This window comes from Chrysoperla carnea, chromosome 1 (genome assembly GCF_905475395.1).
Source record: "Chrysoperla carnea chromosome 1, inChrCarn1.1, whole genome shotgun sequence".
NCBI classification, from domain to species: Eukaryota; Metazoa; Arthropoda; class Insecta; order Neuroptera; family Chrysopidae; genus Chrysoperla; species Chrysoperla carnea.
This window is the reverse complement of record NC_058337.1, coordinates 113,264,396-113,285,854: the sequence shown is the minus strand read 5'-3', so window position 1 is coordinate 113,285,854 and position 21,459 is coordinate 113,264,396. Positions and strand designations below refer to the sequence as shown.

The 21,459-nt window shown below is 29.6% G+C and overlaps 1 protein-coding gene across 1 annotated transcript in view; it reads right to left on the bottom strand.

Annotated features, from left to right (window-relative positions):
- Positions 1-2,315: 2,315 nt before the first annotated feature.
- LOC123305151 (octopamine receptor beta-2R-like) overlaps positions 2,316-21,459 on the bottom strand; it is a 181,535-nt gene continuing 162,391 nt past the window's right edge. Inside the window, exon 3 of the mRNA XM_044886780.1 lies at positions 2,316-4,840. Within this exon, the coding sequence (XP_044742715.1) occupies positions 3,321-4,691 (1,371 nt within the window). The 5' untranslated portion in view covers positions 4,692-4,840 and the 3' untranslated portion in view covers positions 2,316-3,320. The remainder of the gene's footprint in view (positions 4,841-21,459) is intronic.

Below are 21,459 nucleotides of genomic sequence, written 5' to 3'. Positions count from 1 at the left end.
CGTAGATAAGGTTTTGTACGAAATACGGTTGATAACGCATTATTAACGTCTGCGATTATCCAACTTGATGTGCAAAATTCACATACTTACGATATTAATGCTCTTACCCCACTCGTATTGTAAATAACTATTACCAGTGGTGGATTTACACTAGGGGCAATCGGGGCTAGTGCCCAGGGCGGCAAATTTTCTAGGGCGGCAAAATTTGGAAAGTGAGAAAACATTTTCTATACAATATATAATTAACTAATTCTTTTAAATAAACATTTCATCTTTCAAGAAATATAATTTATGCATTATGTATCAAATTAAAATTTTGTATATTATGATATAGCAAATTTAAGTGAAAACTATTAAAATAGTTTAATTAATTTATTTCCAATAAGATATCAAAACTATTAAAATAAAATTTCAGTCATAGGGCGGCATTTTCTTCAGTGCCCCAGGGCGGCAGAATTTTAAATCCGGCCCTGACTATTACCACTGTCTTGGATTATAAACACATTATACGCGAATGTAATTTTAAGAGTACAAACTTGCACCTGTAGTTTCAGTAGAAAGAAACTCTAATTCGTTATCAGAGCTAAAATAAAAATTTTTCTAAATTGAAATAAAATATAATTCTGGTTTTAAACATACTTTCCGATTGGATTATATCGATAAATAAAATAATAAAAACACTCATTTAGAACATTAAATAATGGTTTTGTTGTAAAACGTAATTGAAATGAATGTATTTTTCAATACTATATAAAATGGCTTTTTGAAATATTGAATAATAGACCATTTTATATTAATTTTATCAAACTGGAAGGCATTCTATAGACATTGTAAATATTGTATAGACTAACAATGCGTGTAAGGCGTACAGATCTTGTAGGATTCCGAAGGGAGTACATGATTGTACAGTACATCGTATTAAAGTGAAGTCTTGATTGGGAACATACAAGATCTAGATTTTCCATAAAGCGAAACAGCTTAACCAATCAATTTTTGTTTCTCATTAGTGATTGTGTCTGGTTCCTATCATATCCCCGCCTCAATTTCAGCTGGTGAATTTTACAAAATCTCTTATCTTTTAACTTATTTTGGACAATAACACGTAAAATTATGAGTTTTACCATGATAGAACCGACATTGCTAGCCTTATGTTATCGATGAATTGATAGAACCATTAAAAATATATTTTGTTTTAGGTAATTTTTTTCAAGGATCAATTGAGAATGTCTGTATTAACTTTAATAATCTATGATTCCTATCGATAACTAATGAACATGAAATAAAATAGAATTTTTTTTTTTTCAATAAATTGAGAACTCAATTAAAAAGTTATACATTTTTTGGTTTGTTTTGAAATTAATTAATGTCATCCAACAAATCATGATTTCAAGGGGAGAAAAATTCCGTTTCAACTTTCATATGAATAATATAAATATTTTGGTTTTTTGATTTTTCTTTTAAGTCTAAAATACCCGTTTTAAATTTTATTAATTTTAAAAATTGCTATAATAACATTTTTTTCTAATAATTATTTTTTTTTTTTTTAAATATATGATCGTACAAATTTTCGTTTGCATCATTTTTCCACACTAAATAGAGAATTTTGGTCGTTTCAAAATGTAATAATACTTTGATGGTTTAAAATCTCAAATTTCTGAGAATTTCAAATATTGCTCACATGTTTATTGTCCGTGTGAGTATGTACGTTTCTTCCATATTTTTTTTTCAGTCAATTTAGGCCTTATTTTTAAAAATTAACAAACTTTTGAAATGACCAAATTTTTTTTGTGTCATATTTTTTTTTTAAATAAAAATTTACAACTAAAACAATTTCATTGCTATATAAAAAAATAACGCGCTTTTTTTATATTTATAATTGATCCGTTCCACCAGTCCGTTTCGACTGTGGATGATATCATCGACTTTTCATTATATAACAAATCTTGATGATTTAATATTAGTTTTATGACCATCTCAATGGTTATAGCACCTGTGACTGAATTCTTTTTCCTTGATCCTTTAATGAAATTGTTAAAAATTGTTTTAATTTTTAATTAAATTAATTTGAATAAATAAATATTTACAAATATGTATATTTTCTAGTTTTTTTTTTTTACTGAAAACGTAAAAATTATATAAAAATAAATATTAATACATAATTTACTTTTTTTTTGTAATCATTTATAATATATAAGATACACTCATAACCTAAAATTTATTAGATTTTTTAAATATTTTATAATAATTAATATTTATATACAAATAAAACAATTTTTTTTAATAAAACGTTTAAGCTGCAATTTTTTTTTCATCACTTAAATATTTAATATTTGGTTTTAAGTCCAGTCAAAGAGGTCGCTGACATACTAAAAATTACGTTTCAAATTTTCTCCTGAATCAAAATCAGAATTTTATTATTAAAAAAGATATTTGCTTAACGTCTTCTTACTTTTGAGAGGAGTTTGGCAAGGTTTTTTCTGTCAAACTTTATCACAATCTTCACTCGAGAAATTATTTTTCATTCCTTTAGCTTTCCAAAAATGACTTAATTTTTGCAATTTATTTACTTTTTGAAAGGGAGAAAGGTTTCAACCTTTCGGTTCAACCAAAACGAAAACAAATCTATATGGTCGCAAGAACGATTATTACACGGAGTCACTTTTTGAACTGACAAAAAAACTCAAAATGAAATGAAGTCCAAAAAATCAAAAATACTTTGTACCGGAATAAACTACAAGAATCCTTTTGAGCATTGAGTTTTTATAAATTTCAATTATTAAAAAAAATATGATAATTCAAAAATTTGTAGCATAAATTGAAGTCATAGTTCTTATGACATCTCCTCTGTCATTTTTTGTTTATTCCGTAACGTAAATATGGCTTCTTATTGTCCGACACGCATACGAGTTGCAACTAGACTCTTGGAACTTCTTATCTCGTCCATCATAAAATTAAGATTTTCTGAAATATTTCTAGTGTCAAATTAGTTAAAAATTTCTGCGATAGCAAATATAAATGTTTCCGTTATTTTGGTTTGGAAGAAAGTGATTATTGCCATTTATGTGACTTTATATAATGACTTTGGTAGTCTGATCATAATTGTGCATAGACGCTAATACGCCAACAGCCTCTTATTCTGCGATATTTTTAAATTATTTATAACTATTGCATAAAGAGTTCATTTTTTAAAAAAAATCTAAAGCTTTGATATAAGAGAGATTAATCAGTGTCTAACTAAATCAAATAGAAGCACTTTAAAAGAAAAATTTTCCACAAATTTAAAAGCTAGTAGTAACTCGATTACTACTAGAAAAGTCTACTCAGAGCGACGAACCAAACTCCGATGATCTTCGTCGATCAATATGTTTTAAATATGTTTCAGAATATATACTTTTTGTACGTCCATCATATCTTAATGATGGCCGCCGTATATCTAACGCTTCCAAATCTGATGGTGCCCTACGACACAAACTACAAAATGCACATTGTAACGTATTCTTAAATGCCTCCCGAAAATCACGATTAAAATACGCATATATCAATGGATTCAGTGTTGAATTAAAATATCCAATCCAAAAGACTGCAATCACTATGAAATCGGGACAATAACATTCTGGGCAGAGTGATGTTGTTATATATACGACAAAAAATGGTAGCCAACATAGTATAAATGTACCCATAATAATACCCAATGTACGGGCAGCTTTATGTTCACGCTTCATTTTAATGATATTCCGATCTTTCGTTGGTGTATGATGCAAGTGATCCGGATTGATTTCATTCGCTGTAAGTGTTTTCGATGATCCACCGGATGAAGATAACATATCCCCATTAGTGTTTTCACGATGCATTAACATTGCATTCCCATGCCGTGAATGTAGTTGTTTTTCTTGGCGATTAGCTTCACGAAAAATTTGTAAATATGTAAAAATCATTATTGTACATGGTATCCAAAAAGAAATACTAGAACTAATAACCGCATACACTTTATTCACACGAAAATCACATACCTCCGGATTATGCGTCCGAAAATCACGATTCTCATTTGTTGTATATAAATCCGCGAATATTGGCACAAAACTAATTAGTGCTGGACTCACCCAAGTACTTAGTAACATTACGGCCACAACACGTTTTGTCATATTTATGGGATATTTTAGCGGTTTCACTATCGCATAATAACGATCCACACTAATACAACACAGATGTAAAATTGATGCTGTCGAAAAATATACATCCGATGCGGACCAAACGTCACACATAAAGTATCCGAACAACCATTGCCCCGTTAACTGTACACTCGCGTTAAATGTCATTACAACCATTGCAACTAACATATCAGCGAATGCTAGCGAAACAACAAAATAGTTTGTAATTATACGTAGTTTTCTATGACGCATAACTGATACAATCACTAATAAATTACCAAAGATAGCAGCAATTATTATGGAACCCATAACGGAACCTTTTATAATCAATAATAACATATCACTCCATTCTTGACCATCATCTTTGTACGGTGGTAGCATCGATGATGAACTTAGTGGGGTTAGTGTTGTTGAAGTGGCCGATGATAAATTTGTTGTCATGTTTGTAGAAGTTGCTGCCATAAATAATGCTGATGTCGGTATTGTTGTCATTGGCGATGGTAAACGTTGAATATTATTTGCTGAGGGCGATGCCGAAGCCATTGTTGTGTTTCTTTTATTCGTTTGCTTAGATTTAAATAATGAATTTGTGTATTGATTTCGATTGTTAATTAATTGATTGTTACTTATTTGAATGTTGTGCTGGACAATTTGGTGACACCATTGTTGATACGTTGACACAACACATCAGTCTGAAACAAAATGAAATTTTTTAAGTATTTGATTAGATTATGAAGATATACAAATTAAAGATAATCAAATTGTCATTAATAGAGGACGATGGTTTATACAATTTAATAGATTTAACATTGCCATCATTTTTAAGCAAAAAGTTTGATATTTACGGTAAAAGACAAAGACATAAAGCACTAAAAACGGATGAAATGTCAATTCTGAGAGCAGTAAGACGAATTGAGATGCGGTTTTCTGCATTCGATTCGTGAGAGAGTCTACAAACCTTGTGAATAAAAGTGATGCGAGAGAAATGAAAAACAGGAAATCAAATACTAATAAAAATGAGTCTAGTATTGCTACTCTGGGATTTTTAGGGCCGCTGAACTCGAATATCGCAACAAAAATGACCCCCGAGATACTGTGCTCAGGGCGGGCAATACACCTTGTCTTTTGGAGTTTTAGGAGAATATGTTTCATATTTCGTTGAAACTCGTCTCACGACGGTTTTCGGGGCCGATGAACACGAATATCACTACGAAAATGGCCCCCACGGTATCTGATGCCCAGAGCGGGCAGTATTACACGCGTCTAGATGTAATAGGACGTAGACCCAAAAAATTATTAAAGCTTGATTTGTTAAAATACAGTCTGTGTAATTTTCCTTTTCAGATGGTGTTTAATGTTCCAACGGTAGAGGCACTTAGGTCAATATTTAGTTAGTAAATTGAAGAATTTCCTTTTTTAAAAGCAAAATGAAAAGTGTTTATTAATCGGAAAAAGCTTTAAACGAAGATATAGAGGTTATATGACTGTATTACACAAAATTTTTCTATTGTGTTTGTGTCTCTAATAAAATACAAAACTACAATCTATTTATCTAAATAATTTATAACATTTATCTTATAAAAAGATCACATTCTCCACATAATAGTGGAGTTAGCCAAGCACATGTTTTGGATGAAATTTACATCTTCAAACAAACCAAGATTTTTCTAAATTAAGATGAAATTGTGAATTTCGGTGAAACTTTCAGAAACTTTTGATTCAATTAGTCCATGGTTAGGAGATAAAAAATCTTCAAATACCGGTTTCTGAGGGGTCAAAGCTATATGCATTCAGTCGACGCTTATCTGTTGCTTAATATTCGCTTGAAGATACCAAAGATCACTAAATTAGACTTTGTCTATTATGTGCGGTATTTTTACTTCTTGAGGAATATTTTCTTTTTGGGTAGGCCTTTTGTTGACCTTCTCTGCAAGAAAATATTACGCAAAGGGTATTGGGTTCGACTTGCATTGTCGGCTTCTGTGCATTGCAATCTGTGGATATCAAATATCTTTTTGCTTAATCAGTTTGAATATTCGCTCGGTTTAAAGTGATTGATGGTGAATCAACGCTGCTTTTTGAGTAATATAATAGGCGTTATGGTCAAACTTTTGCCTTACGTTTGCCTTTTGCCGTAAGGAAGTCTATATGTGATTATGCCTTACTAGTTGTAAATATAGTCTAGTGTGGTACAATCAAAGTTGTACTTTTCCAAATACTGAAGGACAATGCATTTCTTGATCCAAGAGTTGAACGAGATAACTTAGTGGAGATTTACTACCAGTCAATAATGATTCTTAAAGAGGTAAATAGGTCTACCGCTATCCTTCTATTCATGTTTCGCTCAGAAGTCCTGTCGATAAAGTTTCCCTGAAAGTATTTCAATTACAGGCGTTTTTATCTAGCTCCAAATTAAGATAATGAAATCAAGCCGTGCTGAGAAACAGCTATGTGATTAAATTTTTTGGATTAAATTAACTCTACTAAATTTATTGCATACGTTCTTGAATGTTTATCTATCTAAAAGAAGAGCTATAAAATAAAATTCATTACAATTAATTCTTATTAAATCATAAATAACATTGATAGCAAGCAGTTACAATATAAAGTGTACATTTTTATATTCTCTGCTTGGTGCTTTAATTCGATTACAATTAAATCGATTTATCGGTCAATAGCCCTATTCAATTCAATTTCAGAGAATAACCATCCGTATTTTTTTTTATTACATTCAATATATTATGAGCAATTAATTTTTATTTAATAAGTTATATTATTAAAGAAAATCGGATAATCCAAAAAAGTTTTTCCCAAACACGAGAAAGAACTTATTGTCCGGCACCATAAAAACTGCAATTTTCAATGTGTCGTACGACGGACAACGTTTTCTGTTGAATGTCGGACAAAATGATTTTTTTGAACAAATGAAAAATGCAGATAAGAAAACTCTCCCCGCCTGATATGATTGTTAAATACTGCACCTGGCCCTAGACGATATAAATAAAAACGGATGACGTTTCTACAAAAATAACAGCCATCGGTAAGCTTTTCTTATAATTTAAAAAACACTACCAATTTATGTATTTTCCTTCAAAAGCTCGGTGGATAGTTGAAGAAGATTGTAAATTTTGTTGTTTTTTTTCTCAGAAAATATCACATGTTGTAAATTTTTAAGATGTCGTAAATAAATTTAAAATAAAAACAATGTTTTCATGAATTTGTTCAAACTTTCCATGCAAACCCTGAGGTGAATGCAGTGCCTTAAAGGAACGACATATGTTTTATAAAATTATTTTCGAATATTAATGAAAGTTTCCAATTTATGGGTAGCTACAATAAATATTAAACTAAAACACAAACGATGCTACCAAACAGAAAAGCTCAAGTACGCAAGTATAAGTTTAGTATGCGGTATCTTGTAGTACGACTCTTATGCTATTAAAAAGCTTCATATTATAAAGTATAGAGGAGTTTCATATAACTTTTACCTATTTGATGTAATGTTACAGAAAGGTACAGTGCAAGATGCAGACTTCTGGCGTGGTAGACATAAATTTGGGCTAATAAATCTTGAATTAGAGATGTAGGACGAAACTTTGACGAAATATGTCCACAACATATAGATATCTATACAAAAAACATAATTTAATTTTTAAGATTTTTACAATTAATGAATATTCTTGAAAATCTTGAAAATAAATAGCTGAAATGTAACAAATTTTCAAATCAAAACTAACTAAAGCAATTTTTACGTCGATTAGGAATCCGTAGCGGAAATATATTTATTCATTTTTAAATTTTTTTAACATAATTTTGGAAATTTTTAATACTTAATAAATTAATTAATTACTTATCTTTTTAACCCATTATTATTTCAAAATATGAAAATAGTTTGAATGAAATGAAACGGATTCGAAATCTATGTAAAAAATGCTTTAATTTGGTTGATTTAGTTTATAATTTGTGCCATTTCAGCGCCTAAATTTCAAGATTTTCTATTTTATATATTTGTGTGTATTTTTTCTCGAGATAATTTGTCGTGGGAACATTTCATCAAGTATATATTTTATGCAGAGAAATTTTGTCGTTACCTTAAGCGTTGTCCTAAGCCCAGCTCATTCAAAAGCCATATGCTCCAATTTATTAATCACCCTGTGATTATACCATGTATATATGAAATATACATAGTATATTAAGTTTAGTCCCAAGTTTGTAACGCTTAAAAATAATGATGCTAGGAAAAAAATTTTGTCATAGGTGTTCATAAAATTACCTAATTAGTCCATTTCCGGTTGTCCGTCCGTCCGTCCGTCCGTCCGTCTGTGGACACGATAACTCAAAAACGAAAAAAGATATCGAGCTGAAATTTTTACAGCGTACTCAGGACGTAAAAAGTGAGGTCAAGTTCGTAAATGAGCATCATAGGTCAATTGGGTCTTGGGTCCGTAGGATCCATCTTGTAAACCGTTAGAGATAGAACAAAAGTTTAAAAAATTTTCCTTATAAAAAAATAAAAAAATTTTGTTTGAAACATTTTTTTGTAAACATCACTGTTTACCCGTGAGGGCGTTAATTAGGTGCAAATTTTATAGTATGTATTAATATAGGAATATCAGTTGTGTGTGTGTCTATTTAAAAGTGAATATCTTTTGCTATTTACGTGACGTCAAAAAAACAAACGATTGCGCATCAACACTGTCTATACATGGTATTTTAACAATGAACTCAGTCATTTGTTTGTTTTCACTTGTTTTCATTATAGTTTATCATCCGACTAGAACATTTTGTCGAGGAAATATTTTATCAGGAGGATGTTTTTTCGTGATAGTTTTTTCTCAATGAGAAATTGTGTCGGGACATATTTGGCACTGGAATATTCACACGCGTCAGCGGACGTTGTCTGCCACATAAAGTTCTCTAGACTAAAATGAGCCGGCCACGAGATAGATACAGATGATGCCAGCTCTACGAAAGAATTAACATACGTGTGGATGTATTAATATTAGAAACTGACCCACCTTGTGTCAGGACTGCGCAAAATATGTAAAGGTTTTAATTGATATGAAATATATTTTGTCGGTGAGATAGATGCCTTGGTTTGCTACTTTGTTCTAGGAGAAATAATGTTACTAAGAAACTAAGGCCTGGGTCTTAGACCGAGTTTGACAAAAATTTATGACTTTCATTGCCTATATGCATTCCAAAGTCAATGCTTGAGTAATATTTCTGAAGATATATTTACGTATTTTAGCGGAATCTGAAAGTATTCTGAGACTCTCGGTACAACATGAAACCGTTTTAAAAGTGAAATATTTACTATTCAAGTAAAATTTATATTATCGAGACGAATACGATACCTTGTATATTATACAACAAAGTTGGGTTATGGGTATGTAGTGGCGCTATCTTTTTTTCTCTGTAGGTAATATACAGAGTGATTTTTTAAAAAGTTTCTACCTCATAGATATGTTATGTGTACGGAAACATGTTTCAGCTCATTCTTAGGAAGAATGAAAGTATAAATTTTAGTTTCAAACTTATATTATTTTTAATAAAACTCCATATTTTTCATAGCAAACAAGAAAATTTTTAACCAGAAAATCCAAATATAATGATTCTTATTTTTTATCGAAAAACAAATAACTTTTGTTCATCAAATTTTTTCGTTATTATAAAAAATCTAAAATCAAGTATTGAAATTGACAATTGGGGGAAAAATTTTGCTCTTATTGGACCATGAAGACACCTCCATAAGAAAAAATGTATGCGTCAGTCCAAAACTAACAGCGTCAAAAGTGAAACTTTTTATGTAATTCAAAAACTGTCAATGAGTGTACAAAAAAATACATTGCAGCAAAGAAAAATTGACTGGAAATTATAATAAAAATGATTTATAATAAAAATCAAGAAAAATCTACAGACTATCCCGAATTAATTACTACGGAAGTTTCACTCGTACGTACTATTATTTACATATACATAAAACTATATACATATACGTACAAGTGAAACTTCCGTAGTAATTAATTCGGGATAGTCTGTAGATTTTTCTTGATTTTTATTATAAATCATTTTTATTATAATTTCCAGTCAATTTTTCTTTGCTGCAATGTATTTTTTGTACACTCATTGACAGTTTTTGAATTACATAAAAAGTTTCACTTTTGACGCTGTTAGTTTTGGACTGACGCATACATTTTTTGTATCTTCATTGACAATAACTGAGAATAAAAACAATATACAGATAACAACAAATAATAGATATACAGATAACAACAAATAATAGAGAATAAAAACAATATACAGAAAACAATATATACAGATAACATTTAATAAATAAATAAAGATCGACATATAAGATTTAAATGTAAGTAGGTTTGAACTATCCTTGTTTAATAAAAACGCTAGTGTCCCATAAAAAGTTTCACTTTAATAACATTTAATAAATAAAGATCGACATATAAGATTTAAATGTAAGTAGGTTTGAACTATCCTTGTTTAATAAATAAATGGTATATGTACAGTACCTTATAATGGTATATGTACTTTAATAACATTTAATAAATAAAGATCGACATATAAGATTTAAATGTAAGTAGGTTTGAACTATCCTTGTTTAATAAATAAATGGTATATGTACAGTTATCAAGTCCCACGGCCTCTCTCACTCTGCTGGAGTAAATGGTAATAAGAAAGAGACAAGGAGTTTAACAGTTTGTTAGCTTGTTAGCTCTACGAGTTAACTCTCATGACAAAACGCTAGTGTCCCATAAAAAGTTTCACTTCAATAAATATTTTTACGTTAAGATTATTTACCATGCCAAAGTATACGGGTGGAGACTTTTTAAAGAATCCCCCTGTATGTACATACATGTAATAACTTGTTTATTTCCGACAAGCTAGACAAGCTAACAATTTATCCTTGTACGTAGACTAACTGACTATAAACTTAATGATTAGAGTATATAAAATAAATATATGTATCATGTTTATAGAAATAGTCCTTTAGACTCGGTACAGTTAAAGACGTATATAAAGTTCAGCGAGTCTTTTTGAAAAAATAGCAAACGACGAATTTATAATTAATTTTATTTTAAGCTCCAATCTATCTATGGTAGGTTCCTAGATAACAAAATACTTGACACCATCTGGGTCAAAGATACTTGGAAGATAAACAATCAAAGAAAAATCAAAATAGGTTCATCCGTTTAGTAGCTAAGATGCCAAAGATGGTCACATAGACAAACCTATAGAAACTTTCAACCTAAAACAACCCTTTTTGTAAGTCAGGGGTTACAAAAGGCTGCTGAAAGGTGTTAAAATTAAAATTTTTGTCTGGCGACATGATAAATTGCTTACTTGGTTCTCGATAATATCCAGTTAGTAAGTCAGACAAAATATTTTAAATAACAACCACCTTCAGAGGCCAATAACGGAATTTTTTAACCAAGTGTAGAGGAAACTAAAATTTAGCCTTATCATCAATTATTAAACTACAAATCGTCAGACGAATAGCATTTTTACACATATATGCATGTCAGCGTCTTAAAAAAGTCAATTTAATATAATTTTTGTTTATTACGTTTATTTGATCAAGAATATTAAGTTAAATGGTTTTTTCATCGTCTTTGTAATAAATAAATAAATAAGTAAATAGTTTTCTTTCTTAGTAATAAAATAACTTTATAAATATTGTAAAGGATTTGACATTAAGAGCGATAGAAATTAAAATAAAATTAGGCCTAGTTATTGAAATAAATACCACGATATGTGAAATAAAAATATATATTAAGAAATTTGATTTAAAAATACAATAAAAAAACAGACTTACATTTCTCTAATTATAGATTGCAACGCAACCATCGTCATTAGCTAAATTTATTTATATAAGTCATTACATATATATTTCATGTGAGATATTATATATATTTCATGTGAGAAACAAGAGCATTCATTCATTTTATAGAAAATTTATGTAATATATGGTACCAGTCAAGTGTTACTTGCACTTTTGTGATTTTATTAGTATTAGGCATTAAGAGCAACATAATACATTGGAGCTACTTATCGCTTACTATGGTTGGTATGAACCAATCGTCGGTATCACCACGTATTTTAATCCAGTACCTCGATGAAAGAGTTTTGCTCGTTATTATTTTTTTTTGGGAAACCTGAAATTAAGTTTCCTATATAATATATATTTTCTAAAAATGAAATCTAGCTAGATCGATTTTTCGCCCCCGCAACCTCTTACATACTGAATTTTATGAAAATCGTTGCAGTCGAATTCTTAAAAAAATTGAGCACATAAACTAGGGTCATTCAAACGAATCTTTGCAAAAATCAAATTTAATTTTGTAATATGCGTGTTCAATCGAAACTGCGAAATATATTTGATTTGTATCTCGTAATTATCACTTAAATCTACATAAAATACTAGTTCAAATACATGAAATTTTTTTTTTTATATCTTCTACTGTTTAATTTAAGTTTAAATTCCATTGGAAAATATCTTAATGGAAAATTCTGAATGGTAGACCTTTTATTATGAATACTTTCTAAATAAACAAATAAGAAAACAACATTATACCATTTTACTTCATATTATAGTAATTAAAAGTTTTTTGATACCATGTTTTTCAATTCAAGTTAAGAACTTTAATTTTTCTTTGATATTTTTTTTTTAAATGCTGTATTTTATTTAGTATTTTTTTTATCGAGAATCTTCTGATAAATGAAGTTAAATATAGTTTAATTTGTGTATTATGCTATTACTCTTATCTCTACTGAGTATAATTGCTATTTGTGGTAATTGCATAAAAAATGTATAAATTTAAATTGAATTATTTTTGTGGCTTCGTATTTAAAGAGAGTTGCAAATAATATCTTTTAGTGAAGAAAGTTTCTCCATAAATTTATCTACCTATACAAGGTGATCTTAATTCAGTGTTTTATTATTTATTTAAGGGCTAGAGATAGATAAAGCATGCTGTTTTATTTCTTTTTTCGGGATCTATTTAAGTGTTAACATCCGTCAACTCTAGTAGCTCAGTTGGGTAAAGTGTAACCAATTTCGTTCGCGGCATGTCCAGGGTAGCTGGTTCGGTTCCCACCGTTACAACAAAGTTACTATAATTAATAGTTGTGATGGGCTGGTATAGTGCATGGTATAAGCATGAAGAAGGTGCACTTATCCCTTCAAAATAATTAAGGAGCTGATAAATGAAATTATCAGTAGAAAAGGCAGTAAAACACATTTATGGTTTCGCAATGGGCTCTGTAGCTCAAGTTTGTCCTTCATGGACAGCCATATAGCCTAACCTAACCTAACATCCGCCAAGTTCTAGCCGAAATAGCGATCCGAAACTTGCAAAAAGTCATAGAAACTTACCCCGAACGAATAAACTGCTGCAAAAGATCCGTTATATACAATTAATAAAATGTAACTAAGATAACATTATATTTTGAGTTAAAAAATAAAATTAATAAAAAGTTAAGAAATTCTATTTGGATCACCTTCTATTTATGTTTTTAGTTCATACGATACTGATATATATTATAAAAGAATTAAAGACCTTTTTACCTCACCTTGCAGCTAATATGGATTACATTGATTATAAAAGTATTATAAATACTGCCTGCACCAAGACTTATATATTATAGAAATTATCTATATAAAATAATAGAGAAAATGTTCACTGTCAATTAAGAACAGGAAAAATGTTCAAAAACACTTAAGTTGTATTTTTAATTTTCGATTCTTATTATTAACTTGCTGGACAATTTCAACTTTCAAAACAAAGGTTACCCCGTTATAACCTTTAATTCCCTAACCTTCTCATAACCTTAGCTATTTTGTTTACAATTTAATGGGTTTAACTTTTTTGCTGCGGAACCCTAATTTTTTTAAAATAAAGTACACCCCACGTTATTTGCTGATAATTTGGCATTCTATTTGTGAAAAAAAAAAATTTTTAATCGGTAAAGTATTGTACTAAAAAATTGTACAGATTTTCATATAAAATTTCAGCCCTTGTTTCAATCCTTACAGGGTGACACTTACAGTATAAAATCAATATCCTCAAAATTTCAAATTTGTATCATTTATATCAGTGGTTTAAGCTGGGCGTTGATATGTCAGTCGGGAGAATGCCTTTTATATAAAGTTTGATTTTTATTTTTTTTAACCATGTTCCACCAATTAAATCCTTTTGTAACTTTAGCATGTAATAGCTAACTAACTAACAAATAAAATATATTTTTTTGGTAGGTGTCCCTTTGGGGGTTGCTATAAAAAACAACCCCCAAAAAATATACTTCTCGTTTTTTACAGCTTCTAATTATGCAAAAATTCTAAAAAAAACATATAATTTTTAGTTTGTCTATAGTCATGTACAGTTTCAATTTTATGAACATATCTTATAAATAAATAGGTACTGAGAAAAAAAACTTTTTCGTTAAGGGTTGTTACCCCTATTATTCCCTTACTATGGGGGTTAGGAGTGTGAGATCAAGTGTAGGGCTATTTTAGATGATAAACAATAAAAACAAGGTAAGAACTCTTCATCAGACGCTAGTGCAGTTTTCATATGCTTATACGGCTAGACCCTTTGATCTTTTGCCTCCGCTAGTATAATAAATGCTTTGTTACACATTATACATATAAATAAATTGATATTACCAGAAATAATAATATATACTTTAAATTATTAATACGAACATATATCTGACTATTACTTATTATGTAGATATTAGTCAGATAAAGATAGATAATATTCGAATTTATTATTAGTAATTTTACTATATTAAAATAAAAGCTGTTACTCGCCTACTTCGTTCACTGGGCAATTCCACCTTTCATTTCCACTTTTATCAACAAAAAAAATCTGCGAAATTAATGTAAAAAATGATTAGATATACCATACAATATAATGGGAAAACTTTGTTTAAAGACACTGTATTCTTTCTCCTTTAGTCTACTTACTCCTTAAATCCCATTAACCCTTCGCTTTTCATCCGCGTTACTCCACACGCTTTTCATCCGTTTCACCCCCTAGAGATTGATTTAAGCAAAAACAGCCTATGTTTATTCCCAAACCTCAAAGTATCCTCATTATAAATACGATTAAAATTGGTTTGTGATCGTTAGGTCATGAGAACCAAACAGACAGACAGATCAACTTTTGAATTTATATTTAAAGTAAGGAAAGGATTTAATAGTACTCATTTATTATTTAGTGGTATATTTTCAATTATATTTATTAAATCTATTTTTAGATATAGCAGATTATATTTTAGTTTTAAAATTATGTTCAATTTCGGTTAAATATTTTTATTAAATAAATTACTGTTAAGTGTTACCTGGATTTTATAAGTAATGGGAACGAAATAAAGGATAATATTTTTATCGAACTCAATTCTAGACACTCATTTTTGTGCTGTTTCGAAAATGGTGGAGATCGTTGAAAATACTACCCTGTTCTTCATCGTGCATATAACGCAGTTAATTAGTTTAATAAGCAGTGAAATTATCAACCTAGGCTTTTTCGTCTGAAACGATATTCCGCCATTCAATCAAACAGCTAGGCAAATAACTTGGATCGATAATGTTTAACTATTTGCCTAACTAAGTCATTTAAATTTAGTTCCACTTTCTGTCACTTGGTGATGAAACCCACAGAACGTCAGTATAGCGTCGGAAAGTAACAATATTGTTGGTGATTCTCACAGTTTGATTGCGTTGATGCAAAAAAAAAAGTACAATGGAAGAGTGTGAAAAAACTTTTTGATTCTCTCCACACCAGGAGAGGGGATAAAAGTGACCAAATGTTACAAAGACGGGAGGAGGGTTAAAAATGAATCATAAAATTGGTGTGACGCAATTTATGGATGGCCTAATTGAATATAATCGGGCTTGGAGTACATTCTCAGACAAAAATAATATACAACGAGATACAAATGTAATATATGAAATAATTTACAATATTTTCATCTCCGAATATCGAGAGTGTTCTACTTGAAGTATTAATATTATTATTATAATAAATATATATGCTCAACTATTATAGTAAAGGCACTTGTATAGAGGATTCATTCCCAAGTGATGAGAGTAAAGTCTAACAGGAATAAGGATAAATATATATGCAAAGTACACTATAATAAAAAGGAAGAGTGTATAACCAAGGTCCATCTTTGCTTTTTTAACCCATTTTTTTAAAAATATATCACAGTACAAATACAATTATTGTAGAGTTAAAATATTTAATGAGAATCGAATATTAAACAACCAACGCAACGCTGCCAATAAACAACCTTTCTTCAAAAATTGTTTTCAAATTTCATATAAAGAATGATTGGACACACAAAACTAGACAATAAAAAATTTCACACAGTACCCTTTTCTACTTAAACCTTTAACCTCCATAATCTACTTCATTACCCATTGTTAAGTCTCCAGGAAGTCTTTGGAATATGGAGTAACAAAATTCTCACCAAAAAGCAGTGGAGAATGTAATTTCAGACACAATTCTTAATAGTCAGTATAAATATATGAACATGAAAAGCAAAATATTTTACTCGGAAACACTAAAATGTGTCATTCTTTTTTTACTTGAAAACAAAAGACCCCGCAATATTAGATAGAAAAATGGTTTTGGGTGAAACTTTTTCTAATCCATTCTGATTCAAAAGCTCTCACGGCAACAAAACTTTTTTACGAGTAGTTTTCGAGGTACGGGCGGTCAAAGCTATGAATATATAATAGTTTTAGTATATGACTAGGAAAATGGCTTTCTTCCGATCTAATATTGCAGAGTCCTTTACACAGATATTCATAATTCTTCCATTTCGTTACCATCTAGCACCAAAGTTAATTTTGCCATCATATAGTTGTCATAGCTATAGCGGTATTTGTCGAGATACATAGATTGATTCGAAGTAAAATATATTCCAGGCACTACACCCTACCCTATATTATAATATAGGAAGGTAATACCAGTAAGATGATAGTTTTGAATAGATAGATAGATAGGTATACCACCTATTCATACTTAGTAATGTAAATATGACATATGAAATGTTTTAAGTACCTTACTACTTACTCATTCGTGTAGACACTACACTCATGTAGATTGTAGATTGTACGAAAGTAGAAAATTCGATGATATATAATATATATTATTCGGTTTCTATATGCAATGTTTTCTAATATAATATACGTCGAAGAAAATCGGCTCAAATATTGATTAATGGTAATTTTTGTTAGCTCAAAACCCAAAGCTGAAAGTTGAAATTTTGGATTTGGTCTTTGCGTATTATCCAAAATATTGAAATTTTTTATCTTTGAAAATATTTTGGCTAAATGAGATATTTTAACACTCTTTTTATCATGGTATATATGTATCAGTTATAAAAAAAAGATAAGATTCCAACCTGCAGCCATTTTGATGATCGAAATGTATTTATACTAAAATTCATTTTCAAAAAAGAAGAAGTTTAAAGGTTTTATACGCAAAGAGAAAGGTCACTAATACACTTGCTTACTTAAAATATAAACAAAATTATCATTGACCAAACAAAACTACTTATTTAAGTATCATTTTTCAACTTGCAGTAATTTTAACAGTACATTTTAAACTTAATAAAAGCTCCAAATACATATTTAATAGCCTAATGGTAGATTGTAGCCTTGAATTATAAAAAACTCATGACTGAATTATAGTTTATTTCAACCAATTGAAATTTACGCCGTTAACTTTTCTAATATTATTAAATTCTGTTCTCAAATTAGCTGCATAAACGAAGGACTCCATCATGGACTTTTTACGTACTTTTTTTCAGATATACGAAGAGTTAAAGTTGTAGCTTCACTATAATATTGTGAAAAAGTTTTCGATTCCACGCACGGTAGAAACATATGAGCTTTTTGTGAAATGAGGTATAATTTTTGTCCCATACTGTTCCAGCTGAGGCTTCACACACACAACACTAAGTGTGAGTTCAGTTTACAATATTTCAACTATAGTTGTTTCTGTTACAACTAACAACCACAAGACTTTAGTTGTCTTGTCCCCACAATTCTTCCCTTAGTCCCTCCTCTCAAAATTATCGTCTAAATGTGTGATTATTTTTAATTTACATTGAAATTATAAGGTAAAACTTTCAATTTTTGTACATTAAGTAAGTTTTTCATAAATATGGTGAGATTTCCAAGAAAGAAAATTTTTCCTCATATTTTCCCACACTTCTCATGCTGTAGGTGTAATAAGTATGTCAATTTAAATCGCATTTATCTCATGAAAGGTGTGGTAAATCGCCTACAAATTTTAATATGGTGTCTATTATGGCATTTAATTACTTATTTTCCAAGTTTTGTAAATTTTGTAAAATATTACAATCGCGGAGCATCTACATGAAATGCAACACTATCAACCAAGTTGTCTTTCTTTTCTGAAAAGGATTATATTACAGGCAACCATAATAAATATGTCGGTATAGCAAAAGGTAACTATTAGCTAACTGAACCTACCTTACTTACTACAGGTACATGACGACAGTTTTCACATAGTTATAAATTATTATAAACCGTTCTTTCGTAGAATAGTAAGGTTAGATATACAGGCTGTCCTGCGAATAAATAAATAAATTATAAAAATGTATTCGTTGAGCTCAAAAAATGGGTCGAATCTCTGATATGTTGGACAAATCCGACAATCGAACATGACAGGCTTTGAAGCAATAGTCTATGTATATCAAATTCTCGATCATTTTTCGAATAGGTTTTCAAGTTAAAGTAAATAAATCTCTTGTATGATTTATCAAGCACTTTCAATGAAATATTATCGGAGTTAGCGAATGTGTTTTTTAAATGAGAAATGTTTTCGACGATCTCTTAAATTTATTGATCCTCAACTATTGAGTTTGGGATAAAAGTTTACACAGCATTTGAGACTTGAAAACAACCAAGGAATACGCTATGAAAGTTTGTGTTTTTCTTGGCGGCCATCCTGTATAGAATCATATAGCTTATATTAAAATATACGAACCGAACTGAACCGGTTAGTTATATGACTTTGTATATATGTGTGGTTTGGTATATTTATATTATTTTATATTATAACTTTAAATATTTCGATAAATCATATGACATGATAATTTATTCGTATTTCCTTCTATATATTACCTGTACATACTTGGTGTATATAAAGAGCTTTTTATTATTATTCAAAGCTTCAATCCAAAATCTTTAATGCCAGGTTTTTCGTTTAATAAGAGTTTTTTATATGATATTGATAGATTTCTCAACCTAAGGAATTTTTTACGACAAGACATAAAAAAAGTATTGCACGAAATTGTGCAAAGAGGTAATTTTCAACAACATACAGTGGTAAAAAAAATTGTGGAAGCATTGAAAGCAAGGAAGTATAGGATCTAAATTGACTATTAAAGAAACCCGAAGAACTGGGTCATATCTGATGTCAGAATATGATGTACCCAATCAAACTCAACAACTTTTGTTGAAGTTATTTTTTGATTGGTTAGCTACAAAATGAGCTAATAGCCATTTTATATTAAAATGATCCACCCTGTATGATACCAGCCTGTTGTGACAATTGAAAATCCATATTGGATTATTATTATTGTTGGTCGACTGTCGCAAAAGACGCCAATAGTGGAAAACCGGCATTGTACTCAAATTGCCGAATGTTATATCTTTTTAAATGGAAAATGTTTTTTGAATGTGAAAGTTTTGAGTAAAATTTATATGAATTTTAATTTTTTTTAAGGTTTTTCTTCACTTTAAAGGTAATATAAGTTCAAATTTTTTATTTTATTTACAGAGCTACTACGTCTATTTATCTGATTTAAAATATATGGATCTTGCTTAGCAAGCAAGTGATCAACTTTTCTCTGGTTTAACTTAGTTAAAACTATAAAAGTTGATCAATTAAGACTTAATTATGGAAACAAGGCTGTTTAGAGGATTTATGAGCAACAAGTTAACCATTTGGAAACGGGCATCACGTGTTTCATTTTCATTATAACAAATCCTTAGCATATATTCTAAAATTTAATTATATTTCGAATACTGTGGCATTTGTGGTGTTAATTTAACAACCATGTTTAATTGTTTGGCATCAAATATCAAGAATATTATCGCATAGAAACCATTTGTTAGGGAATATAATCAAACAAGAAATTTCCTATGAAACAAGTGTTGATTGTTAGATATTTCTAAGAATTGTAGCATTGTAGAAAATGGCTCATTAAAATAACATTGCAGTAATTTAATAAACGTCATTTGATGTTAGCACCCAGAATATGGAGATTATTTTATAAATATGCAGACGAAGTTGTGAAGATTATAGGGGACATCAAAACAAACAGTTTTCGTTTTTGAGATACAGGTAATAAAGTTTGAAAACCAAAATATGATAAGGATAGGTATGTTAATTCTTTTATTTAGTTTCACCCTTCCGTGGTTTGATATGATTTTTATGATATGATTTGTTTTTTCCATTGTTTCCACCATATTTGATATTTAAATACGTTTGTTTAGTTTTAAATAAAAAACGTAAATAAAAATATTTTTTTAGCGGTAAGTTAATTATTAAACTAAGTAGAAAATAAATTTTCTTATGAGTAACTCACACACGACTATTCGTAATAGCTTGAGGCGCTCCGAGTGAACCTTTATATACTACATTGAGCGGTTCCAGATTTTACAAATAAACATGTACATAAGCTAATAACAAAAATATTTTTGTTATTCCTTACACCAAAATAACAAACAACCAAACTTAAGTGGATAACAAGTGAATACAAACAATTGACTGAGTTAATTGTTGAAATACCATGTATAGACAGTGTTGATGCGCAATCGTTTGTTTTTTTGACGTCACGTAAATAACAAAAGATATTCACTTTTAAATAGACACACACACAACTGATATTCCTATATTAATACATACTATAAAATTTGCACCTAATTAACGCCCTCGTGGATAAACAGTGATGTTTACAAAAAAATGCTTCAAACAAAAGTTTTTTATTTTTTTATAAGGAACATTTTTTACATTTAAACTTTTGTTCTATCTCTAACGGTTTACAAGACCCAATTGACCTATGATGCTCATTTACGAACTTGACCTCACTTTTACGTCCTGAGTACGCTGTAAAAATTTCAGCTCGATATCTTTTTTCGTTTTTGAGTTATCGTGTCCACAGACGGACGGACGGACGGACAACCGGAAATAGATTAATTAGGTGATTCTATGAACAACTATACCAAAATTTTTTTCGTAGCATCAAT